Source organism: Vespula pensylvanica, chromosome 17, assembly GCF_014466175.1.
Source record: "Vespula pensylvanica isolate Volc-1 chromosome 17, ASM1446617v1, whole genome shotgun sequence".
Classification (NCBI taxonomy): Eukaryota; Metazoa; Arthropoda; class Insecta; order Hymenoptera; family Vespidae; genus Vespula; species Vespula pensylvanica.
The window spans coordinates 3,238,105-3,263,287 of NC_057701.1; the positions used below are offsets into that span (position 1 = coordinate 3,238,105).

At 31.1% G+C, this 25,183-nt stretch overlaps 1 protein-coding gene and 1 long non-coding RNA gene across 3 annotated transcripts in view; both read left to right on the plus strand.

The window, feature by feature from the left end:
- The first annotated feature begins 3,188 nt into the window (after positions 1-3,188).
- On the plus strand, positions 3,189-3,975 carry LOC122635025. Its single transcript, XR_006328545.1, has 2 exons — positions 3,189-3,284; positions 3,427-3,975. It is a non-coding gene; the product is annotated as an uncharacterized LOC122635025 (long non-coding RNA).
- A 6,226-nt stretch (positions 3,976-10,201) lies between these two features.
- LOC122635021 overlaps positions 10,202-25,183 on the plus strand; it is a 259,765-nt gene continuing 244,783 nt past the window's right edge. Inside the window, exons 1-3 of one of the 2 annotated variants that reach the window (XM_043824725.1) lie at positions 10,202-10,260; positions 10,453-10,682; positions 10,864-11,260. In XM_043824725.1, coding sequence (XP_043680660.1) covers positions 10,876-11,260 — 385 coding nt within the window. In that variant the 5' untranslated portion in view covers positions 10,202-10,260; positions 10,453-10,682; positions 10,864-10,875. Of the gene's footprint in view, positions 10,261-10,302; positions 10,364-10,452; positions 10,683-10,863; positions 11,261-25,183 lie in introns of those variants that run through there. The other variant, XM_043824726.1, reaches the window with a different exon arrangement.

Consider the following 25,183-nt stretch of genomic DNA (forward strand, 5'->3'; position numbering starts at 1 on the left):
CTCCACACTTAGGAATTTCTGTCTCTTAGCGATGTTGCAATAAGTATACCTGGACGGCCCTATACGCATCTTGAAACAATTTCATTAATTCTCGAAAAATAAAAATAATCTCCTACGATCGAAGGACTCAAGAATTTTCGATAACAAAGACCTAGACTCTACTATGCTTTCAAAAAAAGGCCCAAAACTTGGTCGGATTTGGTTTCGTTTATAAAATATTGTAACCAAGGAAAAAACTCTTTCTCTGTCGTTAATAATTGACCGAAGGCATGATCGATATCGAACTGATGCACGTTTCGAAAAACATCGTTCGATGGGAGATCTTCGAAACGTGCATCGATGCGAATTTTTGGAATCGCCTATCATCAAAACCTCGTCCGATCCTCAAAGACTCTTGGTGGGGTACGTCGAATTTAAGTAATACTACAACATCCACTCTCGACAATTTACGATGAAATTCTCAACGCATATTGGCGAACGCTCGTCTCATCGTTTAACGTCGACATTCTCGTTTCTCGTGAAATACACAGGACAATACCGTTATGTTATAGTTCGAGCAATGTTGGACTCTCGTCGAGCTCTTATCGAACTCTCGTAAACTACGCGACTTCGTGACAACGTAGAGACACCTGAAGGCTCAGAGAACTCATCGAAAAAGTATCGGACGACGTCCTAGTAGCTTCAAACGGTGTAACAGACGTTTCTCTCAAATACGACTAATTATTCGGAGTAGAAAAGACGTCGCTATTTCGGATAGCCATTTTGACGGTCATCGATTAATTCATTCCTACACGGATTATCTTGTATCAGGATTCTAAGCTGAATACGAGTGCTCGTACACGTACAAAATATACCACGTTGTTATAAAAGAATTTCCTTTTTTATTGAACGAAAGAGAAACGTCTAACGTTTTATCGATTCGATCTAACGTTCGATAAAAATAACATTTTTTCGTTCTTCGTTTCATCGTAGTTTTATTAATGAAATCACCATTTCCAACAAACCATTGGCTATCGAGAGCGAATAATTAGCGAATAATCGATTTAACAATGGAAATGCACTTAAGTTACCTGAAATTGATTTATCCGAAGTGGCAAGTCTATCAGATGTGTTTATCGAAAGTAAATGAAAACTGTAAACCACGATTACATTGATTAAAGTAAACGGAATATTTTATAATCTATTAATTCGCATTATCCAATGATATATTTTTATTGATAATTGTCTCTATCATTTTATCGATTACACCGTCTTTTAACTCAGAAATTAATAGCGATAGAATTTTCCGTAGAATATTAACATTAATGAACAAGCGTGTCGATAGAGCAGTGATTATAAAATCGATCATTATGTCTTCGATAACTATAATTACAAATCTAAGTATAATTACAAAGTAAACTGATATCATTGCAATAGAAAAAAAGAAAGAAAAAGAAAAATAAACCACTCACGTTTATTTCGTTTGAAATCCACGATATAATTTTCTGTGAGCGATCTGTTCGAAGTGATAAATCCGTCATACTTTTTCTGATATAAAAATAAAAACGTTACGCGGATAAATATGCAAAGTGAATCCGAGTACTGGTATATGATCGAAGTTGTACAACCGGTTTTCCTCAAGTAAATTTATTCTCTGAAAACCTGTCTCTCTTGTTTCGCGTATTTCACTAAGGAAAAAAAAAAAAATTTATTGATTCGTAAGAACCAGACGGGAAGTTCGATTTTGATCTTCGACCTTGATCAATCATTATAGGATCGTTTAAACAAATGAATTATTTTCTTTTCTTTAAGAAAACAAAGAAGAAAAAGGAAAAAAGTAATAATAATAATAAAATTTAATTTAATCAACTTTCGATTTCACAAAAAAATTTGTGCGAAAGGTTGATATATCAGAATTGATGAGTTTAGAAAAAAAAAAAGAAATAGAAAATAAATGAAATAAAAACAAAACTGTTCGAGATAATAAAATTAATAGTTATACGACTTGCTGGACATCGTAGTATCGATTCATACGGCATTGATCTTCGATAACTCGATAAACATAATTAGCTAGGGTAATATACTCGCAATGAGGTGAACGCAAGCAGAGCTTTCGCGTTTAAGCTTCGGAGATATTCGATCGTACGTTGTTTACTATTAATTAAGCCCATTCGTTCTCAAACGAACTCTTTGAAATTATACCACTGGGTATTATTTATGTTTATATATTCAATTGGTCTCATAAATTTCTTTCTGACATACATAAAATTATCGACTCGTGTTTTTATATCATCTTTTTTTTTTTTCTTTATTATAAAAAAAAAAGGAAGAAAGAAAGAAAGAAAACGAAGAATAACGTGTATCTTCACGATTTTGTAAGTTAAAAAAATTTCAAGCTGAGAGATATACATATGTGTATATTATATATTAAAAATATATGTAAGGAGAAATATATAGAAAGAAAGAAAATCGTAATTAGTACTATTATCTATTACGTTAAAAATGAAATACACGCTTCTATCGTATTATCTAAAAAGAAACATATTAAATAAGATGAATATTAAATTTTGAAATTAATATATTGACCAAATTATCGAAGGCGTTAACTCTAATGATGATATAGTAAAAGAAAATACTATTGAGTTTTCATTTATCACTACGATTGCGAAGAAATTAATTAGAAAAGATTTTATTCTCCTCGATAAAAAATATTCTTATGTTCGTTCACGTTCGAGTCAATGAATTGATGTCGAATATTCTAAAATCTAAAAAAAGGAAAAAGGAAAAATATAGTGTGTGTGTGTGTGTGTGTGTTTATATAATATGAATATAATCAATCCGATTAAAAATCAAGTGAATCGATTTTTGACGATAATAATCGTATTTGTTTACCTCCATATGGGAATATTTAAAGATTAACAAATTTTTTTTTTTTATAAAGACGAATAAAATTAACATTTAATATTGCAGTTTTTTCTTAATCTTTTTAATCAAGTTACATTTAAAATTTCAAAGTTTATATCGAAAAACTGTAGTCAGTTTTCAAAAGGATGGAATCTTTTTTTACATCGTAGTACAAAAAATCGTTTCGTTACCGCATACTAATCAAACAATAAAAATATCTTTCATCTCTTTTTAACGTATAGTCGATGTTTGAAATGACGTAATCATAGTATAAAGTATAAATACGATCGAACGCGAGGTAAGGCACAATATCGTTCATATTTCTTCAACGACAAGAGCAAGATCGTTCGATCGTTTCTTTGGATAGATATATACGAACATAACGAATCGTTTTAGTTCATGTAAGTATAGTGATTTAGTGTTACTTAAGTTATACATAACATTCAAGAAAACATCGTGTTGATCTCGAAGATATTTATAAACGTGGATCGTTCGTTAAAATAATAATAAAATAATAATAAGACGAATTTTATTGTTCTTTAGATAAAAAGGAAAAGAAAAATCAGAAATTGGATTTCTTCAAAGGAAAAATATTTTTTTTGCTTTTGTAAATCTCTAAAAGAATCGAAATGCGTTTCTTTGTCTCGATCATTTGTACGATCTTGATGTCCATCATTTTTCCAATAATTACGGTTGGAGCTATGATCACTGTCCTTCAAAATAACACTAAGGAACCACCAAAAACAACACCGAGTCCTGAAATAATTGTAGCACCGACAAGATCATGTCCACCTGGAGAACAACACGATTCCTTGGGTATATGTCGGAAAATAGTATAATATAATTTTTGATATAATAATCGATCGTAAAAGCACCACAGATGTTTTCTTAACTTGTCGGCTTGTATTTCTTTTTTCTTTCTTTCTTTTTTTTTTGTTTTCTAATGCGATAAGAGATTTAGATATTGAAAGATTATATAAGACGAATAAAAAGTTAGTATATTTGTATTATGGCCGATCGAACATTCACGAATAAGTATGTTTAAATACATACACGTTTATGTTAATAATAAATCGTTTCGAAAGAAAACAAGATTTTTCTAATTCTATACGATCTTACTAATAGTCCCAACAATTTTAATTCTAATTATAACTTTGAACATTCGATTGTTAATGAAATAATTTTCTTTGAAATAAGTAAATGATTAAAAATGTGTGATAATGTTCGTTTGAATTAAATATCTTTTTCTTTTTTTTTCTTTTTTTCTTTTTTTTTTTTTTTAATCGAAATAAACTCGGAGTGATTCCTTGATTATCGATTAAGTATTGTATTAGATAATGTCGAGAATTCAATCATAGAATTAATGAAACTTATGTATACGTGTATATACTCATCTATGTATATCGAGGATAAATATATTTTATGTACGTATTCGTTATGGTGTTATTAGATTTCACATGGAAATAAAAGACGAACAATTCAATATATTTCTTCTCTTTTTTCTTTTTTTATTTTTGAAGCAACTTCGATCGAGAAAGAGATAAGTATTTATCGTTATATAAAATTTGATGATTTATTTGATGATAAAGAATCAAACATTACAAAAAGAAAGAATAACTTTTTTTTTTCTTTTTTATTTTCCTTCTTCATTTTCTTTATTCTTTTTTCTTGTTTTTCTTTTTTTCTTTTTTGTTCTGTTTTGATCAAAGTCGGTCAATTGGTTTCCGAATAATTTAATTAGCATGTATCTATGTAAATAAAATATAAATAAAAATCCTGGCTTAATCTTTTCTTTTGTTTTAAAAAAACAATCGAACGAAATATATTCGATCACTTTTAATCGCTCGTATTTAAGATCTTAAAAATATATATAATATATAAATTATACAAATATGTAATATATAAATTAGATTTGTCATGAAAACGAAGGATGAATAATTCAATACATTTCCCCTTTTTCTTTTTTGTACTTTTTAAAACTTTTACTGAAAAAAAAAAAAACAAAAAATATTTATTCTTAAAATTTCATGATTATTTATTGATTAAGATATTATCTCTTTCTCTCTTTGTCTGACTCTAATCATATATTTTTATTGATGATGTTAGTACCTGCTATACTGATCGCTGGATCTGTGGCATGAACTGTTCTGATAATCAAAAAAGAGATATTAATGGAGACTGCCATGACTCAGTAGAATAGAATGAAAAATCGATCATTAATTCCTTAGATAATTATAATCTTTGATAAAATAAATCAATCGATGATTTCTCGTTAATTCGTGTATAAATATCTTTTTTTCTTTTTTTTTTTTTTTAAGGTTCGCCAAACATCGTCAATGAAATAAATATGTCCTTTTCTCGTTCGAAATCCACGATCTAATTTTTCCAAGAAACATATCTACGAGATACGATAAATTTATACTATTTTCTGATATAAAAATAGAAACATTTCTGGACAAATATTCCAAGTGAATCCTCGTAAGTATCGTTATGTTTGATCGGGACGGTTCAGTCAGTTATTGCGAAGTAAATTTGTTCTTTTCATGGAAAACGTATTTCTCCAGTTTCGCGATTTTACGATGGAAACAACATTCATCGATTCATAAGAAACTTTCGTTACGTTCGATTTTGATGAATGTTTATAGGATTGATAGAACAATAGAATTGTTTACATTTCCACGTAGAAAATAAAATCTAATATAGACTTTAACTCTATCGACAAACTTTTTGATTTTAACAAACTCCTTTGCTCAATAATTTTGTCCGAAAGATTTAATAACACGATTGTTCTTCTTCTCTTTGATCTTTTCTTTCCTTTTCGTTATTATTATTTTTCTTTTTTTTTTTTTTTTTTTTTTTTACACGAATAACTGAGATAAAAGATAAGAAGAAGAAGAAAAAGAAGAAAAAAGAAAAGTAGAAAATTATACATCTGTCTACGTTGTATCGTATTATCATCGTCCATGGCGTTACAACATTGCTCTTCGATAACTCGATCGATGAACCATAATTAACCATGGTAATATGCTGGCAATGAGATGAACGCAAGCAAAGCTTTATGTTTAAGCTTCCGAAATATTCAGTCGTAACGTTGTTTACTATTAATTAAACCCATTCGTTCGCGTACGATATCTTCGAAACTATACCATCGGGATATTATCGTTTATATTTTTGATTGGCCCAAAAAAAAAAAAAAATATATATATATATAATATTCTAACATAGATAAAATTGTCGACACGATCATTTTCACTTTTTATCAAACTTTCTCTTTACTTCGAAAAGAAGAAAAAAAGAAGAAGATACAATAACACGATTTACGATTTCGATAAGTTCTCTTCCTTTTTTTTCTTTTCATTAATGTAAAGTAATCAATAATAATAAAAACAAAAAAATAATAATAAAAAGAGAAAGAAAATTCTGAAAGAATCCCCCATAGAAATTGCTTGGAAACAAATCGTGGGTGTTAGAAGAACAGAAAGAATGAAAAAAAGAAAAAAAAAAAAAAGAAAAATTTTGTAAGAACGTTTTAAATGTCGAGGTCATTTGCTCGAGGTCATATGTACATACCTATGCAAGTAATTTCACGATACGTCATGGAGGATTAATTTACACGAAATGAATTCGTTTTAGATGGACAGCCAAAAACTTGTCATCGTATTTTCCCTTGGGAGGTTTAGTAGGAATTCGATATACTGAATTGTTTGTCGCATTGTTCGTATTCTGACATCGTTATTATTACTATCATTATCATTGTTGTTGTTGTTGTTGTTGTTGTTGTTGTTGTTGTTGTTATGTCGTTAACTTTTACTTCTGATTATAGATGATATTTAACATTTACTGCATTAGTATCTCTCGTCCATTCGTTGAATAAATTGTTAAATGAATAGGTAGGATTCCATTTCGACGTATTGATGTCGTTGTTTGTAATTAATTCGTTAGAGATCCAAAGAGAGAGAGAGAGAGAGAGAGAGAGTAAAAAAAAGAGAGACAGAGAAAGATATCTATGTTATTGCAAGTGACAGCTTACGAATGATATTCCGAGATAATTTTTAATAAATATGTTTCGGTGACATCGTAAGAAGCAATTAGTTGGAAGAACGATAACGGAATATAAATGACGAGTTGCTCGGAAATGGTAAAACATCTAGTCGAGATATTCCTCAATTTCGTATTTAACGCGAAAATATATATATATATATATGTGTGTGTGTGTGTGTGTATATACATAAGTATGTGACCATATATATGTGTGGATGCGTGCGTGGTTGCATCCATGTACGTTGATACGTGATATTTCGAATGGCATTTTAAAAGTTTCGAGGAATATTCTACAAATGGTGATTATCGACCGACAAAACAGAGCTTCATTATCCAACGAAACGTGTAATCTACTAACCAGTAGATGCAACGTCGCGACGTATAAAAAAGGGGACGTGAAAGCTTACAAGACCGTAAGTTTACAAGATTTATGTATGGTTCAGACTGAAGACCGACTTTCTATATAGACGATACTTTCTCGCGTTATATCAAATCGAATTATGATTATATTCGAGAAATACGATCTTATATTCGGTAATTATTATTCCATAGTTATCTATGAATTTATAATATTCGATTGAAATAAAATGGACGTCGTGTGAATTGAATTTTTCCAATGGGAAAATTAATAACGTTATTAAATGATTAATTAATATATTTGACATGATTGAACAATCATATCGTTAGTTTTATTCATTTGTAAAAGATTTTTTGAATCCATCCTTTATGACAAAATGTCACAAGAAACGAATCGAACGATCGCGCGCGGCTGTGTTGTTTATTTTTTCTTTATCGTTTAATTAAAGTGCATTTCTGACGTATTTGAAATCAAACAGGAGAGAAAGAAAGAAGAGAAAAAAAAAAAAGAAAAAGAAAACAACGACAAGGAGTACTTATACTTATCGATGCAAAATTAAAAATTGTACTTATCCATTACTGACGAATAATATAATGAATAACAATAACAACAGCAACAGCAACAACAACAACAACAACAACAACAACAACAACAACAATAATAATAATAATAATAATAATAATAATATCGTTAATTCTACAAACGTGATCACGTGTTTTACATTAACGAATAACTTCTGCAAATTACCGCGACAATACTTTTAACAAATAGTCCAATCGAACGAGTCCGTACTTGTGTATACTCTACTTATCGATATAGCGCTATTAAAATACGAAATCAATAGGAGCCAATAAAATTCGTTTAGCATGCTAACAAGAGACAGAAAGAGAGAGAGAGAGAGATAGAAGTAGAGATAGACAGAGATAGAGAGATAGAACGAAAGAAAGAGAGAGAGAGAGAGAAGCAACGAGTTTTATGTGGGAAATACAATACCGAAAGCGGTCATTCATTATTCGTCGACCATTTTCACATACTACAAAACATCACGTTCCGACTATTGCACGATATAATGTTAACGATCCTTTATTAAGGAAATGCGAAAAACGCTAATTAGTCGAACATTCGATTCATCCTGACACTTTGGTTCGTTTCGCGTCCGACAACGCTAATCGTCCTAACGTTTGACGATAAAAGGGTAGATAAGAGTCTGACGAAGAGACGGGAAAAGATGGACTATGAGAACACGTGGATTATATTATCGAATGATCGTAAAAATTTTTCCAGAAAAATTTTTACTGTTATAGCGTTCGTTATTTTTACGACAGTCGTTTATCGTTAATTATATTAGATTATTAAGGTGATGGAAGAAAATGGAAAAATTGTGAAATGTTGTTCTTATTATTATTGTTGTTGTTATTGTTGTTGTTATATATTTTGTTTTTTTTTTTTTTTTTTTAATTTTCTATTATCCATTCTACGAAGTCCACCTTAAGAGTGAATGCAATGGAGAAAGTAGTATGTGTCAAGTACGTAGTCAGCCTGCTTCTTTCATATAAACTTTTTTACTATTTTATAAATCATTCTTTTAAATTGTTAATATGTGTGTAAGTATGTATATATATATATATATATATATATATCGTTGAACTTTTTACGGTTAAACCATCGATCTTCTCAACTCGAAGAATTTCGTTACACCATTCCACGTATCAATAACACAATCGACGAGATAAGAATCAAAATTCTGACTCGGCTATATATATATATATATATATATATATATATATATATGTATATAGACACACACAATCTATCTTTCATTTTCACTCTTTCCCTTCCTGTTCGTTCGAACAATCACAATTTATATATGTTTAGATAACGTTTAAGGATAAATCTACAAGGAAATTTTAAACAAACTTTCTTTTTAATTTTCCAATCACTATACGAGGCACAAGTTTCCTGTGCAATAATAATAAAAAAAAAAAAAAAAAAAAAATTATAAAAATAAAAAGAAAACATAAAAGAAAGAAGAAGAAGAAGAAGAAGAATAAAGAGAAAGAAAAGAAAAGAAGAAAGCAAAAAGCAACAAATAAAGAACACCCTCGACTTTGAAATTCTTTCACGGAGCTTATAAAAATGAAGCCAAGGAAACGAAGGAAGCGGGAGGAACATCGAAGGGTGGGGGAAAATCGACGAGAAAAAAAATTAAAATAATAGAAAGATACAAAAATAAAAAGGAGAAAAGAAAAGTCGAAAGGAGAAAGAGAAAGAAGAGTAAAAAAGAAAAAACGAGAAAATAGTTTAATCCCGCGAATCCAATAACAGTCGGAGATCGTTTCGAGTTCGGAAAGACGAGTGACACTTTCGTTGAAGTGCACACCTTCGAGTTTGCTCTGACGGTGCAACGAAGACTCGTCGTCGTCGTCGTCGTCGTCGTCGTCGTCGTCGTCGTCGTCGTCGTCGTCGTCGTCGTCGTCGTCGTAGTCGTCGTCGTCGTCCTCGTCGTCGAAAGGGGTGGTCCGCCCTTTCTAGCGACGCTTTCCACCCTCTACGAACAGCGCCGCCGCCGCCACCACCACCACCATCGCCACCACCACCACCACCATCGCCACCACCACCACCACCGTCACCACCACCACCACCACCATCACTACCACCACTACTTCCCAACCATCTAGCCAGCCAGCCAGCCAGCCATCCAGCCAGCGAGCCAGCCAGCCAGCCAGCCAGCTTCCTCCTGGTGTCCGCACGTATACCAGAGAGCGACTGCTGAGTTTCGTGGCTCCTTCGGTTCACTCAGTAGCGCCGGGTGTCTCGACGCGGCAAGAGCTTATAATTTGCCCTAGTGTTGCCCTACCATCCCCCATTTCTCCATCGAATTTTTACACACCGATCGTATTTCCTACTGCTTCCCCCCCCCCCACCACCACCCACTTACCCACCCACTCAGTTATCTCACTCTTTCACACTATTTCATCGTAAATATCTTCTTTTCGATCATTCATTAAAACATGATCTTCAGTGATATATTAGATACGTTTTGAGGATTATTTATATACATACATATATATATGTATGTATGTATATATATATATATATATATATATGTTTATTATAAATAAAAAAGATATATCGGATATATCGATATCGCTGTTTTATTGGACTCCTAGATCGAATGGATCTCGCGGGATAAGGGAGCCGCCCAGCCGCGAAAACGCGCAAAACCCTTCCTACCTTTAGCAACCTAGACGACCAACCCCACTCTCTTCACTCTACTCCGCTTGCGACTCCTCGACGCGCATGAAAACATCGGCGCGGCGCGTGCAATCTTTGTAGTTGACTGGGTGACAGCGTGTGCTTTGGATCCTACGGATAGTTTTCTTCGGAGGATTATATTGTTGTACTTCTTCCTCTTCTTTTTCTTCTTCTTCTTCCTCCTCTTCCTCCTCCTTCTTTTTCTCTTCTTCTTCTTCTTTTTCTTCGCACTATTATTATTTTTACTATTATTATTAATCGTTTCAACGACACCTGTTTCTTTTTTCTTTTTATTTGTTCCCATTCTGATCTCGATATAATCGAAGGAACGTGGAGTTATGCCAGTGACGAGAGTGCCAACTGTCTTTCATCCTGATGGTGGTGGTTGTGATGTGAATGATGAGATAAATCATTCTAAGCTATCGTCGGACCAGTGGTACCAGTCTGAACTCAATTGTGATACTATTACTACTACTACTACTGTTACTACCAGTATTGCTACTACTGTTAAAAGTAATATCGCTACCAGTGCTGCTGCTGCTGCTGCTACTACTACTACCACTACTACTACTGCTTGTTCTCGTGCTATTGGTGCTCAATCAAGGAAACGTAACCATTACGCATTTGTGACTTTTCTTCGGATCAACATGACAGCCGTTATTATCGGTATTATCGGTGTCTTCGTTGTCCAGTTCGCTGGTACACTTGGTATCTCCAACAAAGGTGAGTGAGAAGACATTCGAAGGACTTTCTTTCTTTTTATTTATTTATTTATTATTATTTTTTTTTTCTTTACTTCTTTTCGACAGATTGTCATTCGATTGTTATGTATCGTGCATATATATACTGAAAGAAGATTTGAGAAATGTGATATCGTTTCTTACGTTGACGAAGAACTTCTGTGAGGATTATGTGCTACCATTTCGTTCGTATCATCGATTCGAAAGTGCCGAGTGATGTCGTGGATGATTTAAAAAAAAAAAAAAAGGAAAGAAAAATTCGTCGATCAAAGTAATTAATTATAATTCGTTAGAAACGAATATTTCGAAGATTGTTTTCGAAGTTTCTATTGTTTCCATTACGTTTACGATAATTCCTTGATAATAATTTGTTCCTCGTTTATATCTTCGATTTAAAAGTGTCGAGTGATATCGTCGATGATTAACAAAGGTTCATTAGTTTCGTTAATAAAATTAATCGATAAGAAAGATGTGTAACGTGATACTACATTTTTCGACGTTATGTGATTTATGATAGAAAGTGATAGAACGATACGATCGTGACGTCGTTTTTAAAGATCCTTTCGGAAGATTTTTTATTTTTCATTTTTTTTTCTCTTTTTTTGTTATTTAAATTACGATGGTGTTATCTTCTAAGGGATATGACGGGATAGGGAATCTCTGATGTTTCGCAATGACGTCAATGAAACACCGTAATAGGACTTCTCATGGGGAAAATTACCAAGTGGATAGAAAAGAGTATGGATTTTATACGTCGCTTGTTAGTTTCGTTTGGAAAGTGTCTAGTGATTTGTTTTTTTTTTTTTTTTCGACGGTTCGTAAATTTCTTATAACATACATACGTATGTAATTAATATCGCGATTGCAACATATATACGTGCGACGTATTTGATCTATTCGCAATTCGACGCCGTTGACGCGTGATTTATAGAAAAAAAAAAAAAAAAAAAGTAGAAACGTACTGATCGTTAACATAATTATTCTCCAATTTTTACGACTGTTGCTACACGCGTGACACCGTAATAACACCATTAAAAACGTATGTATATATACATATAAATTATTTTTCTTTTCGTGAAAAATTATTTTGTGAAAACGTCGAACGATTCGTACGAAATCGTACAAACGAAGAAATCTGGTACGAAAAGAGAACCGATATATACGTACTTATATAAGAAATAATCTCTCGAAGAAATTTTATATTTCCAGTCAATGAAAATGGCTTCTATCTCTTGTACCTCTTAATATCTCTTTTAATGACACCAATGAAATATTATAATACGATTTCTCGTGGGAAAATTAGCAAGTGGATAGAAAATATCTCTCTTTACTTATCCTCCCTCTCCTCCCCTTACTCTTCTCATTGCTCTAGTATTTTAGACGAAGAAAAGTGAAGTTAAGAATAATGTGACGCCATTAAAATGGACGTGCCGAATGGGGATCGTTAAAACTTAACGCGAGTTACAATAAGTTTTGTGGGAAAACGATTAGAAATTTTCCGTGTGATTAATACTATGAAAATTGTGAAATCATTTTTTGTATCATTAATCGAATCCTTTATTTCTTTTTTTTTTTTTTCGAAGCGAGTATAACGAAGAGTTTCTTTTCTTTTTTTTTTTTATTTTTGTTTTCCGTTTTGTTTTTCCTTCTTGAAAGGAAGAAATAGAAGACGAATAATTCATCATCGTCAATCGACAATATCAAAAGAGTAACGGGACATACGATTCTTTTCACGCGAGAGTTTCTCGTTTAATAACGAATATCTACGACGAGAAACAAGGCAAAGATGTCTTTCACGTTATCGTGACGAACGCGTATCGGTAGCTGTCATAATTAGGCGAGTTCGTATGCGACACGATCGCGAACGGTGTCGTACGTCGAACTCGTTACTGTCTTTCAAACGTTGATATGCGACGTTTCTTCCTGTTGGAATTCATTTCTCTAAGGAAATAGAAAAGAAAGAAGAGAGAAAGAGAGAACAAAAACATCATTTAAAATAACAATATAATACACAAAGTAAAATAACAGGAGTAGAAAATAATATTGATATAAAAAAAAAAAAAAAAAAAATTAGTATTATAGAAAAATAATAATTTCTAATGTCCTCGTGAAATTTTAATTCGATCAATTATCTAATTTATCCAAGATGAAAAATTTTGGTTTAATTTGTTTTAAATACACTTAAATATATCAAATGATAATGTGATGTAATATTTATTTCATGTATATCTAAATGAAGTAAATCCATTATATGATCTAATGTATATCTAAAACAATAAAACCTTTATTTAATTTTTTAGATATATGTATGTAGAAATTATAACGTAATCTAATATTTATTTCTATAAATCGGAAAAGATGATGATTTTATATTAAAACGATAAGTTATATTACAGTAGTCTTTCTATATGTTTTTTAATAATATAAATTATACTAGTATATGTATAAATGATCGATTGTTTAGAAATAATTTATAAAAGTGCAAGTTTTACTATAAAAGTTACACTGTATTAGTTATATTATACTTCTATCAGTACATTCATTATAACATAACTCATATCGTTATTCTTGAATATAAACAATATGCTATACCAATCTATCTATCAAAATATTAATAATTAATTTTATAATTAATGTTGTGAGAAAACGAAATAACGTTCTACAAAATTTATATATATTTTATGTGACTTCAAAGTTACATGACGTTGTAGAAAGTTAACAGAATCAATATCTACCTCAAAAGAAAAAAAGAACAAAAAAGAAATCTTGATTATAAATATTTTTCAAATATTTTAATATTCATTAACTCTCTCTCTCTCTCTTTCTCTCTCTCTCTCTCTCTCTCTCTCTCTCTCTCTCTCTCTCTCTCTCTCTCTCTCTCTCTCTCTCTCTCTCTCTCTCTCTCTCTCTCTCTCTAAATGTCACATTAGATTGATATGATTAAACATAATCGATAAACTGCAAAAATTTTTCACTAATTTATATATATATATATATATAAGAGAAAAAAATAGAACTGACATATAACAATTCAAAGATGGTTTCTTCTTTGACGAATGTTCTCCGACATATTATTATAATACTGCTTCATTGATATTCTACAAGCAGAAGCATTATAAATGTCTCTCTCTTCCTCTCTCGGTGACTCAAGTCAGTTACCACGTATATGAAGATTACAAACTCGGACGAGAGTTGATGATCCGACTGAGCTTTCTAATCTAACAGCTGCTAGTTACGAATCGGTTGTTGTCACATTAGCATTAGAATTTGAAATACGTTTCCATCATTCATAACGTAGACATCTTGCTCCGTCAATTTTTAACATGTCAAATATAATAATACTCTATCAATTTACTAGCAATCTTACTAACAAGCAATCGACCAATATATTTCAATTTATTATTTCATTATAAATTCGTTTAATCCTATATACTCTCCTTTTCACATCCATACTTAATTTCTCTTTGTCATTTTCTTTTTTTTTCTTTTGTTTTCATTTTACTTGTCTACTACTTTTCTACTCGCGTCAAATATACGATAATAATTATTATATTCAATATTAATATATTTCATTTTATACACTCGTTTTCACATTATTAATTCTTTGCTTCGCTTTATTATTCTTCATTAACTATCTTTCACTCGTGTAAAATATAAATTTTATTTACTTCCTCTCTCTCTCTCTCTCTCTCTCTCTCTCTCTTTCTCTCTCTCTCTCTTTCTCACACACATATTGTTATTATTAAAATTAACTCATCATTGAAACATTGTTCTTCTCTCTTATAAATTACGAATCAGTTGTTATTGCATTAGAATCTAATATACGTTTTCGTATAATGATAATAAAGATACCTTGTTCCGTCAATTTTATTTATAAACAAAATAATTATTTATTCAAATAAATGAATACGGAATTCATATATATTTTAATTCATAATTTAGTCATATCAATATGATCGATTTCTTTTTTATTCTTCTTACCTATCTACTACAATACTTTTTTACTCGTATAAAAGAAGAATATACATATACATACATACATACATATATATAAATTATTATACTTAACGTAAACATAACTTAATCTTATATACTCGTTTTCACATTACTCTTCATTACATGTCTTTCGCTCGTACATATAAAATATTACTCGTCACTGAAACATTATACTTTTTTCCTGTAAATTACGAATCAGCTTTTGTCACGCATTACCTATCTACTATTTTTTTACTCAAATGTATGAAAAAAAAAAAATACACACACACACACATATAAATTACAATACTTATATAAATATATTTAATTAATACATAGACATAGAATTATATTAAATTTAATATACTTATTTTCACATTGTCACTCCTTATTGTTTATTATTCCTCGTTACTTATATTTCGTATGAAATATAAATTTTCTTTATTTTCCCTCTCTCTCTCTCTCTCTCTCTCTCTCTCTCTCTCTCTCTCTCTCTTCTCTATTATTGTTTTAGATTATATCGAAAAGCTTACTCGTTATCGAAACACTGTTCTTCTTGTAATAGTCGTCGTCCTCGTCGTCGTCGTCGTCGTCGTCGTCGTCGTCGTGGTTGTATCGAACAACGAGGCGACGTTAAATTAATTGAAAGTCTGCAACACTGAACGTTGCGAGTTACACGGCTTCTCTCTCTCTCTCTCTCTCTCTCTCTCTCTCTCTCTCTCTCTCTCTCTCTCTTTTTCTTCGATGAAAGCTCTGGACGTCATTTCGATCTGCTTTTAATTAAACAACCGAGGCTCTTTCGTGTCTTGCTCACTTCTGTGTATGTACAAGAAAGAGAGAAAGAGCAATACAGAGACAGAGAGAGACAGAGACAGAGAGAGAGAGAGAGAGAGAGAGAGAGAGAGAGAGAGAGAAATAAAGGATAAAGTCGGTGGTTCGTTCGAAGGCGACGGCGGAACGCTTAACGCGATTAAAAAACGTTGGTGCGGCGATCAAAGGGCGGTGGTCCCGTGCGAGTTTTCCGAGCTTGCAAGTTCACATAGTCCAAGGGGAGAAACGATGGTTAGAGTAAGCGAGAACGAAGCAACGAACGAACGAACGAACGAACGAACGAGATATAGATACACACAGAGAGTGAAAGAGAGAGAGAGAGAGAGAGAGAGAGAGAGAAAGAGAGAGAAAGAGAGAAGTGGAAAGAGAAAGATAGATAGAAGCTTTGAAACGTGCATGAATGGATATCGAGATTCAAGGATGCGTCATCGCACGAGTTACGGATTTTCTCGATTTCTCAAAAGACATAACGCTACGTTGAATTTCTTTTCTTCCAACGAAGGAAAAGGAAAAACGAAAGCATGAAAAAGGAGAAAAGAATGAAGGAAAGTAAAAGAAAAGAAAGGAGAACGAAAAAATCAAGAAGAGAAACGGATTTGGTAATATTTTTTAAATTGTATCAAATATGAAATTCACGTGGGTTTATGGGTGTATGATTATTATGGAAGGGAAAAAAGAAAAGAGAAATTTTCTATCCGTATTATATATCGAGGGTTTATATTCAGGGATAATCAGGAAGCAATATGAGTTCGTTTTCGAATTACAAGAGATAATTCGGGTATTAATACGTCGAGATATCTAATTTGTTGTGTTTGTAGGTAATCATTGAAGAGAATGTTTTTCAAATTTAAGATAGTTGAAATGTATTTTTTCACGGTTTTTAAAAAATGTTTATAGGATACTAAGTAGTGTAAGAAAAAAGTCCTATAGGAACCTGGAGACCTGTAGGAGAAAAAGTTATCGTATAGTTGGGATATCTGAGTTTAACTATGAATGATTACATTAGTTATAATAATAAATAAATAATGAATGAATAATAGTAATAAATAATACTAAATAAAAATTAAATAATAATGATGATGATGATGATGATGATGATGATGAGGATATAAATGATAATAATATTATTATCATAATGTTAATAATACTATGTTAATAATGATAATAATAATTATAATCGTATCAATCATAATAATTTATAACAATAGAATATTATTGTTAATAATGTAATAGTTATAATAGTTTACAATATTAATTACAGTCATAATAATATTTATAACATTAGAAAAGAGTGGGTTCCACGTCAAGTGGAACGTAACAATTTGTTTTGGATTTATTTTTTGTTTCATTTCTCTTTTTTTTTTTTTTTTAAATATTTCATTTTCTTTACTTCTTTATGTATTCTTCCTTTTTTCTTCTTCCTCCTTAATTTTTTTTTTCTTTTGATATCTTTCTTCTTTTCTCGTTTATAAATATTTTATATATATATATATGTATGTATGTATTTTCTTGTTTCCTTTCCTTTTGCAAAAGTAGTTTTCAAGAAAGTGACGCATTACAGTATAATGTAATGGGTAAAATGGGATAAAAGGTTGACTTGTTGACCTCTCTTTCGTTGCGATTAAATTTTTACCTCATTACAAGTTATTTCCCTCCCTTCTTTTGTACTTTATTTTCGCATTTTGTTTTCCTTTCTCTTTTCTATATCTAGTTTCATATTATTAGATTCAGAATTCGGAAGATTCTTTATCCACGAGAAACATTTGAAGAATATTGTTTATATTTCGAGTATCTTCTCTTTTCTTTTTCAATCAATTTTATAATTCCACTTTCTATTCTTTATCGATAAAAATATTTTCTCTTTGAATTCTACCGATATATTCTCTATCCTTTTATAAATAATTACCATGAAAAAAAAAAAAAAAAAAGAAAGAAAGAAGACAGAAAAAGGAAACGAAAAAGAAAACGGAACAAAGCAAACGAAACAAGATAAATAAATAAATAAATAAATAAACAAATAACTAAATAAATAAATAAATAAGGCAACAAAATCAACGTGAATCAAAAATAATCACTTTCAGCATCCTTTAATCATATCGAAGAAGAACCTTATACACCTAGTAAAACACACACATACACATAGATCAATTAATCCCGAGTCAATAAATCATAATTAACGGTGGTTCTTATCAAAGCATATAACGAATACCTAAACATTAAATTTATTCCATGTAAATGCGTGAAACGTTTCAGAGAATATATAGTTTAACTTTGAACTCTCGTAAATCCTTTTTAGAGTAGATCTTTGACCTTTATCTTGTAAATAGATAAAAGAGAAAGACGAGAAAAGAAAAAGAAAAAGAAAAAGAAAAAGAAAGAGAAAGACAGAAAGGGAAAGACAGAAAGAGAAAGAGAAAGAGAGAAAGAGAGAAAGAGAAAAAGAGAAAGACAGAAGAAAGACAGAGAAAGAGAGAAAGCTCAAACTTAGAGCTTACGTTTTACCTTATGTACAGACCTTCGTAGAGAGAGAACGCATCATTAAGATTAACGCCTCGTCCTGGTTTTCGTTCTCAGCTGTGAAAGTAGATACGAGGTAGGTAAGTTGAGTTTACTAACGTACCTAGGCTACGTATCTCCACACTCTGAGATTTCCGCAAGGATTCTCTCTCTCTTTCTCTCTCTCTCTCTTTCTCTCTATCTATCTATCTATCTCTATCTCTCTCTGTGTTATCTGTACGGTGGTCACGTATACCTCGCGCATCCCCTAGCTTTTTATTCGACGAGTGGCGATATCCGATTCTCGCCTAGCCTTCGCCTTCTTCCTCATCCTGATCCTCGTCCTCGTCCTCATCCTCATCCTCATCCTCATCCTCATCCTCATCCTCGTCCACGTCCACATTCATGTTCTCGTTCATATTCTCGTTCATATTCTCATTCACGTTCACGTTCACGTTCACGTTCATGTTTACGTTTACGTTGGTGTCCTCACGGATATATACAGTTTTCAAAGAATTATTACATAGGTGTAGTTGTCTCTTATAGGTATATAGTGTGTCCGTTTAAGATCACTCCAAGATTCTTTTTTTAAGTTCGGTACGACGATTGTTTTGTTCTTTTTTCTTCTCTTCTTTCTCTCCTTTTTTGTTCTTTCTTTTTTTCTCTTATTTTTCTTCGTTCTCTTCCGTACGATTTTACTTGATCGAATTTTCAACGTTCGTTTAGTCGATCAAGTTTTTACGAGAAATAACTAAAATAGAGAGAGAGAGAGAGAGAGAGAGAGAGAGAGAGAGAGAGAGAGAGAGAGATAAATAGACACGTTGTTTCATTTACGTAAAGATAAACTAGACAAGCATCGTGAGTTTTTTTTTTGTTCTCTCTTTCTCTCTTTTTTTTTTGGTTCTCTTTTTCCTTTTTTCTTCCTCTTTCTCTGTTTTTTTTTCCTTTCTTTTCTTTTTTCTGTTCTTTTTTTTTTCTTTTCTTTTTTTTTCTTTTTAACGTTCCATCCAACCCTCTCGTACAACGAGTTGTTGTAACAATGTAAAAAAAAAAAGGAAAAAGAAAAAAAAAAAAAGGATAGAACGAGGTCAGTTTCGTTATTTTCCAGAAAAAAAATAACAATCAAAAAATGAAGAATACGATGGCGCCCATGCAAAATTTCAATTATTTAGAAATTTCAATTATTTGTATGCTCGAAATCTTCACGCATATTTATTACTATTAGTTAATAATTTTTTTTTGTTTTTAAGTATCCCTCGATTCAAATATCATGAATAATGATAATAAGATTAAAACGTCAAGCTCGAGGTATTTTGATAAAATATTTTGTTACTCTTCTTTTTCCATCTTCTCCTTATTCTTCTTATTTTCTTCGAAATTCAACTTACGAAGTAACACTTTGAAAAATAATAGCCGATTAATTAATCACATCTCGATAAGACGCGACCCAGACGCGTCAATAACTTAAATGAAGATTGATGTCATTATTATCAGTATAAAAGTTACAGCATAAATCTATACACGCATTCATCCTTGTTCTTTTTTTTTTTTTTTTTTTTTTTTTTGATATTCTTTTTTTAAACAGTTTATCGACATAAGTATCATAAATAACAAATGGAAGATCCGTCGTCTTTTTTCAACTTTCTCGATCATCAAAAAAATAAATAACTGATTAAGTAATTAAAATAGAAAAAGAAAAAAAAAACAACAAAACAAAAAAGAAAAAGAAAAGGAGAAACTGATTAAACCTCGTAATATCTTTGGATAAGAATTTTACTAAGTCGATATGATTTAGAAAAATGATTGATGTGAAGCATTTAAATATCTACACATATACATAAATACACACACACACACACATTCATATATACGTACACAGATAGATAAATGCATACACACACATTCATACATACATACACAGATAGATAAATACATACATACATACACACACATTCATACATACATACATACATACATACATAGATAAATATATATATATACACACACATACACACACATATATATATACAAAGCTCGATTTTGCATTTTAAAAATTTCCTCGATCGTTCGTTCGTTTCTGGATACCTAGTGCGTAGGTAGGTACTATAGCAGAACAGAACGTCGTGATCCAAAATCAGGATAGCGGTAGGGATGCGGTAGCGCATTGAATTTCCTATCCATGCCCAAAGTCTATAACGTCGAGAGCTATTTTCGCTCGAACGCCGAAGTCGTATCAATAATGCTCGATAGCGTATGAGAGCACTCACGAGCCAGAAATTCGATACGATCAAATGGACTGCTTTCCACCGGTAGCTTTTCCCATACATGCTATTTTTTTCTTTTCTTTTTATCTTTCTCTCTCTCTCTCTCTCTTTCTCTCTCTCTATCTATCTATCTATCTATCTATCTATCTCTATCTATCTCTATCTATCTATCTAGCTATCTATCTATCTATCTATCTCTATCTCTATCTCTCTCTTTCACCCTTTCTTTTTTTCCTTTTTTTTTCCCTTTCCTTTTATGGAAAATCTACAACGATGGATATACGGCGAACCTGCTTTATTTCTCTGCTTTTATTCTCAGAGCGAAACGACGAACGATAAAAACTGAAAAACACGGTTCGCTTAATGACCTACTTTTTTAATTTTCTCCCCTCCCCGTCTCCTTTCATCGTCCTCTCTTTCTTTCTCCATCTCTCTGTCTCTCTCTTTTACTAATCGTATACGACCAATCGTATATTTCTTTTTCCCTTCCCGTTTCTAGAAACAATCATGCGGATTTTACTTTGTTTGTTAATTTATTCATTTATTTTTTAACATTTCAAATGTGTTTCCCTCGTATTTGTTTTCTTCATAGTCGTAAGTATTAGGGAAATGTTGCGCATATTGGTTTTTAGTTAATTACCCGTTATATATAAGTATGTGTGTGTATGTGTGTATATATATGTGTATATATATATATGTGTGTGTGTGTGTGTACATACACGTACATTTGTTTAATACATTTTTTTTTATAATTAAAACTAATCGAAATGTTCACATCATTCAGTATATATATATATATATATATATATATATATATATATATATAATACAAACACAATATGCTTTATTTATATTTCGCTATAAATACATTTTTTGGTAAGGTCTATTATTCCTTTATATTGGTTTTTTATAGTAATATTATTATTATTGTTTGACCGATTCATTCGTTTCTCTACAAGCACGTACATTTTATTTTTATATTAAAAATTATTTACATGTATTATATATATATATATATATGTGTGTGTGTGTGTGTACGTATTGTTATAAAAAAAGAATAAATCGCGTGAGAAAAAATCAGTAAATTCGAAGAGTCTCGAAGAAACTCTGAAGAAGATAAAATCAAAAAAAAAAAAAGAAAGAAAAAACGAAAGAAAGAAAAGAGAGAAAAAATGTTGAAAACGTTCATTCCGAAAGTAAAAATAAAAACAATTTGTTTTATTTCTCATCGATTCTGATTTCTTTTATTGCAAGTAAACTTTTGTAATATCGATTTATTTCTTTATTGGACATCACTCGATATATTGAAATATCGTATATCAACGAATGGTCGACCTTTCATAGGACATATTCATCCATCCTCGTAGAAAATATCTATTGATAGACGATCTCCGCTGCAATAGGGTTCAATTTCGTTCGGCCTTTATGACGCATTGAGATTTGTCGAGGAATCAGTGATGTACAATACTATATGGAATATCGATACGAAAAATCTTTGATATATGTTCATCTTGAATTATCTTAGTGTATATACACACACACATACACTACATCGATAGTTTCGATTTCTTTATTCTTTTTATTTATTTATTATTTTTTTATTTTCCTTAATATATCTATTACATACTTTAACATATACGCGAAAAGTTTACGATTTTTTTTAAATCGAATATATAAATTTCTTTCTTAACGTGAAACATATTTTAAAATGAAATGGAAAAAAAAGAGAAACACTGCGAATTTTTCAAATGACTTTAGTAATTGGTTATATAATTGTCCACAACAGATATTTAACAAGAACCATCCCGAAAAAAAAAAAATTCAATTATCTCATCGATGTGTGCGTCCATACTATGAATAGTTTCGAATTATTTATTCTTTTTATTTATTTTCTTCAATTGACTCATTCGCTCGTTCGAAAAGTTCATGGCATTTTTCTTTTTTGTTTTATGGAATATATAAACCTCGTCTTTTATGTGAAACATATTTCAAAGTGAAAAACGAAAGAGAGAAAAAAAAAAAAAAAGAGAAAGAGGGAAACAAAATTGCTCTCGAATTTTTCAATTAGCCTTGATAATTCGATATAATATAATAGTCTACGATGGATATTTAAAAAGGACCATCTTGAACAAATTCTCAGTGCTTGTTTGCACGCGCTTATATACAATTCTTTTCATTTATTTCTTTTCCAATATATTTCTATATCCGTTACCATACATACGAGAGTTATTTGAGAAGTTTCCGACTTTTATTGTTTTCCTCTTCCGTTTTCCTTTTTTCTCTCTTCTTCCTCCTCCTCTTTTTTTTTTTTAATGTACAACCTGACGTATATTAAAGTAACTAATGAAAAAAAAGAAAAAAGAAAGGAAAAATGAAAAAAGAAAACGTCGTGATTTTCTCAAATGGCTAATAATTCTGATTCAGCTATATCTAAAAAAAAAAAAACAAAAACAAAAAAAAAAAGAAAAAGAAAAAGAAAAAAAAAGTTGTATATCTAAAAATTTCGAACAAATTTAACTAGCTTAATCGTAACTAGAAACATTTTTCCAAGAAGCTGTTACAAAGAGAGCCAATAAGAGGAAAGAAAGAAAGAAAGAAAGAAAGAAAGGAAGGAAGGAAGGAAAGAAGTAAAGAACAAAAATTTCGAGAGCTTTGTCGCCAGGAGAAAGTTTGAGAGAAGGTCGAACTGAAAAATCCTTCGTTTCTCTTTTCGTTTCTCACAGGGAAAACTCGTTAACGTGCACTGCGATCGGGTCAGTACTCTTAGCGTCGTTAGTTGATTGAATTGGAAACTCAATGGGCGTTCTCCTCGTTAAATCAAACACACGTCCCTACGAAAAATTTAGCAGTTCGCCGACATCATTTTGTGAGAACTCGTAGGTCCTCGTAGGTCGACAAGGGCCGACCGTAGCTAGTACTCAACGACGAGGACGACAGTAGAAAGAAAAAAGAATAGAAATAAGTTCGAAAAGCTTCGTTAAAAGCGAAGCACGAAAGGGGCTCTGTTAATTTGCATTTTTTTCTTACATCTTTAGAGAGAAAGAGAGATAGATGAAAAATTTCTTTTAGAACGAGAGAAAAAATAAAGAAAGGAAAAAAGGAAAAGAAAAAGTCGAAGGATCCGTGTAAAGATAAATTCTCTTATTTGTCATACGTCATTAAATAAGGTAGATATCGATCGAATGATAAGACGTTCCGTTTTAACGATCGATTTCATTTATCTCGTTGGAAAGAAATTTGCATAAAATTTTTCTTCTTTTCTTTTTCTTTTCTCAATTTTATCTCATTCTATCGATTTAACGACAACGAAATAAAAAGTTGAAACAATCAAGTACGCTTCGAATAGATCGTTGAATGATAAATTATGATATTCCGATTTTGATATATCATTAAAAGTATGTATATCTCGTGAAGGATCAATTAGTTCAATATCTAATGATAAACGAATCGTTTAAGCTATTTAATTTTGTACATTTGTCGTAAAGACGATTATATATACTCGAAGAGAGAAATGTAAATGGATTATTTATTATATATATCTATATATATATATATAGGTAGATAGTACACAGTAAGATAACTAGAATAATACGTATGAAATATCAAAATGTTTGTGAGAAAAGTATAAAATAATGAAATTATTCGTTTTCGTATCGTAAGATAGATTTTACAATTCCTCAATGGAATCATATTTTTTGCTAATTTGCGAACGACTTATTTAGACAATGTATATATATATATATATACATATATATATATATATATATATATATATATATATATAATATATACAGACATATTACACATCTACTTACATATATACATCATTCGAATAAAGCATATTGACAAAGCAAATCGATGAGCAATTTAATAGCCTCCTCCTCTACGAATATAATCGATTATATCCTGTATATATACATATATACATATATACCTATATATGTAGAGTACGATGAACGAGTTACGATTTACATATACTTAAATATATATATATATATATATATATATAGAATCGACAAGGCTCTTATTACGGGAACGATTAATCAGAATCGGCTTACTCGTGTTAAACTGCTTACACGCGAATTCTATGCAAGTTACACACACACACACACACACAAGTATACGTATACAGAGATAGGTATATATCTACATATGTATGTGTATTTCGTAAAGAGTCACGAACATCCGCCGATGTAAACGGCATTAATATTCGTCCCACAAAGTGGATACGATCGGCCGGTAAACACGATCGGGCTTTAATGTTCCTCCGGAAGCAACGCATGTGCTTGCAGCATCGCGTGTTTGCGTTTTCCGCAGAGTGTCCTGCCAAAAGCACGTAC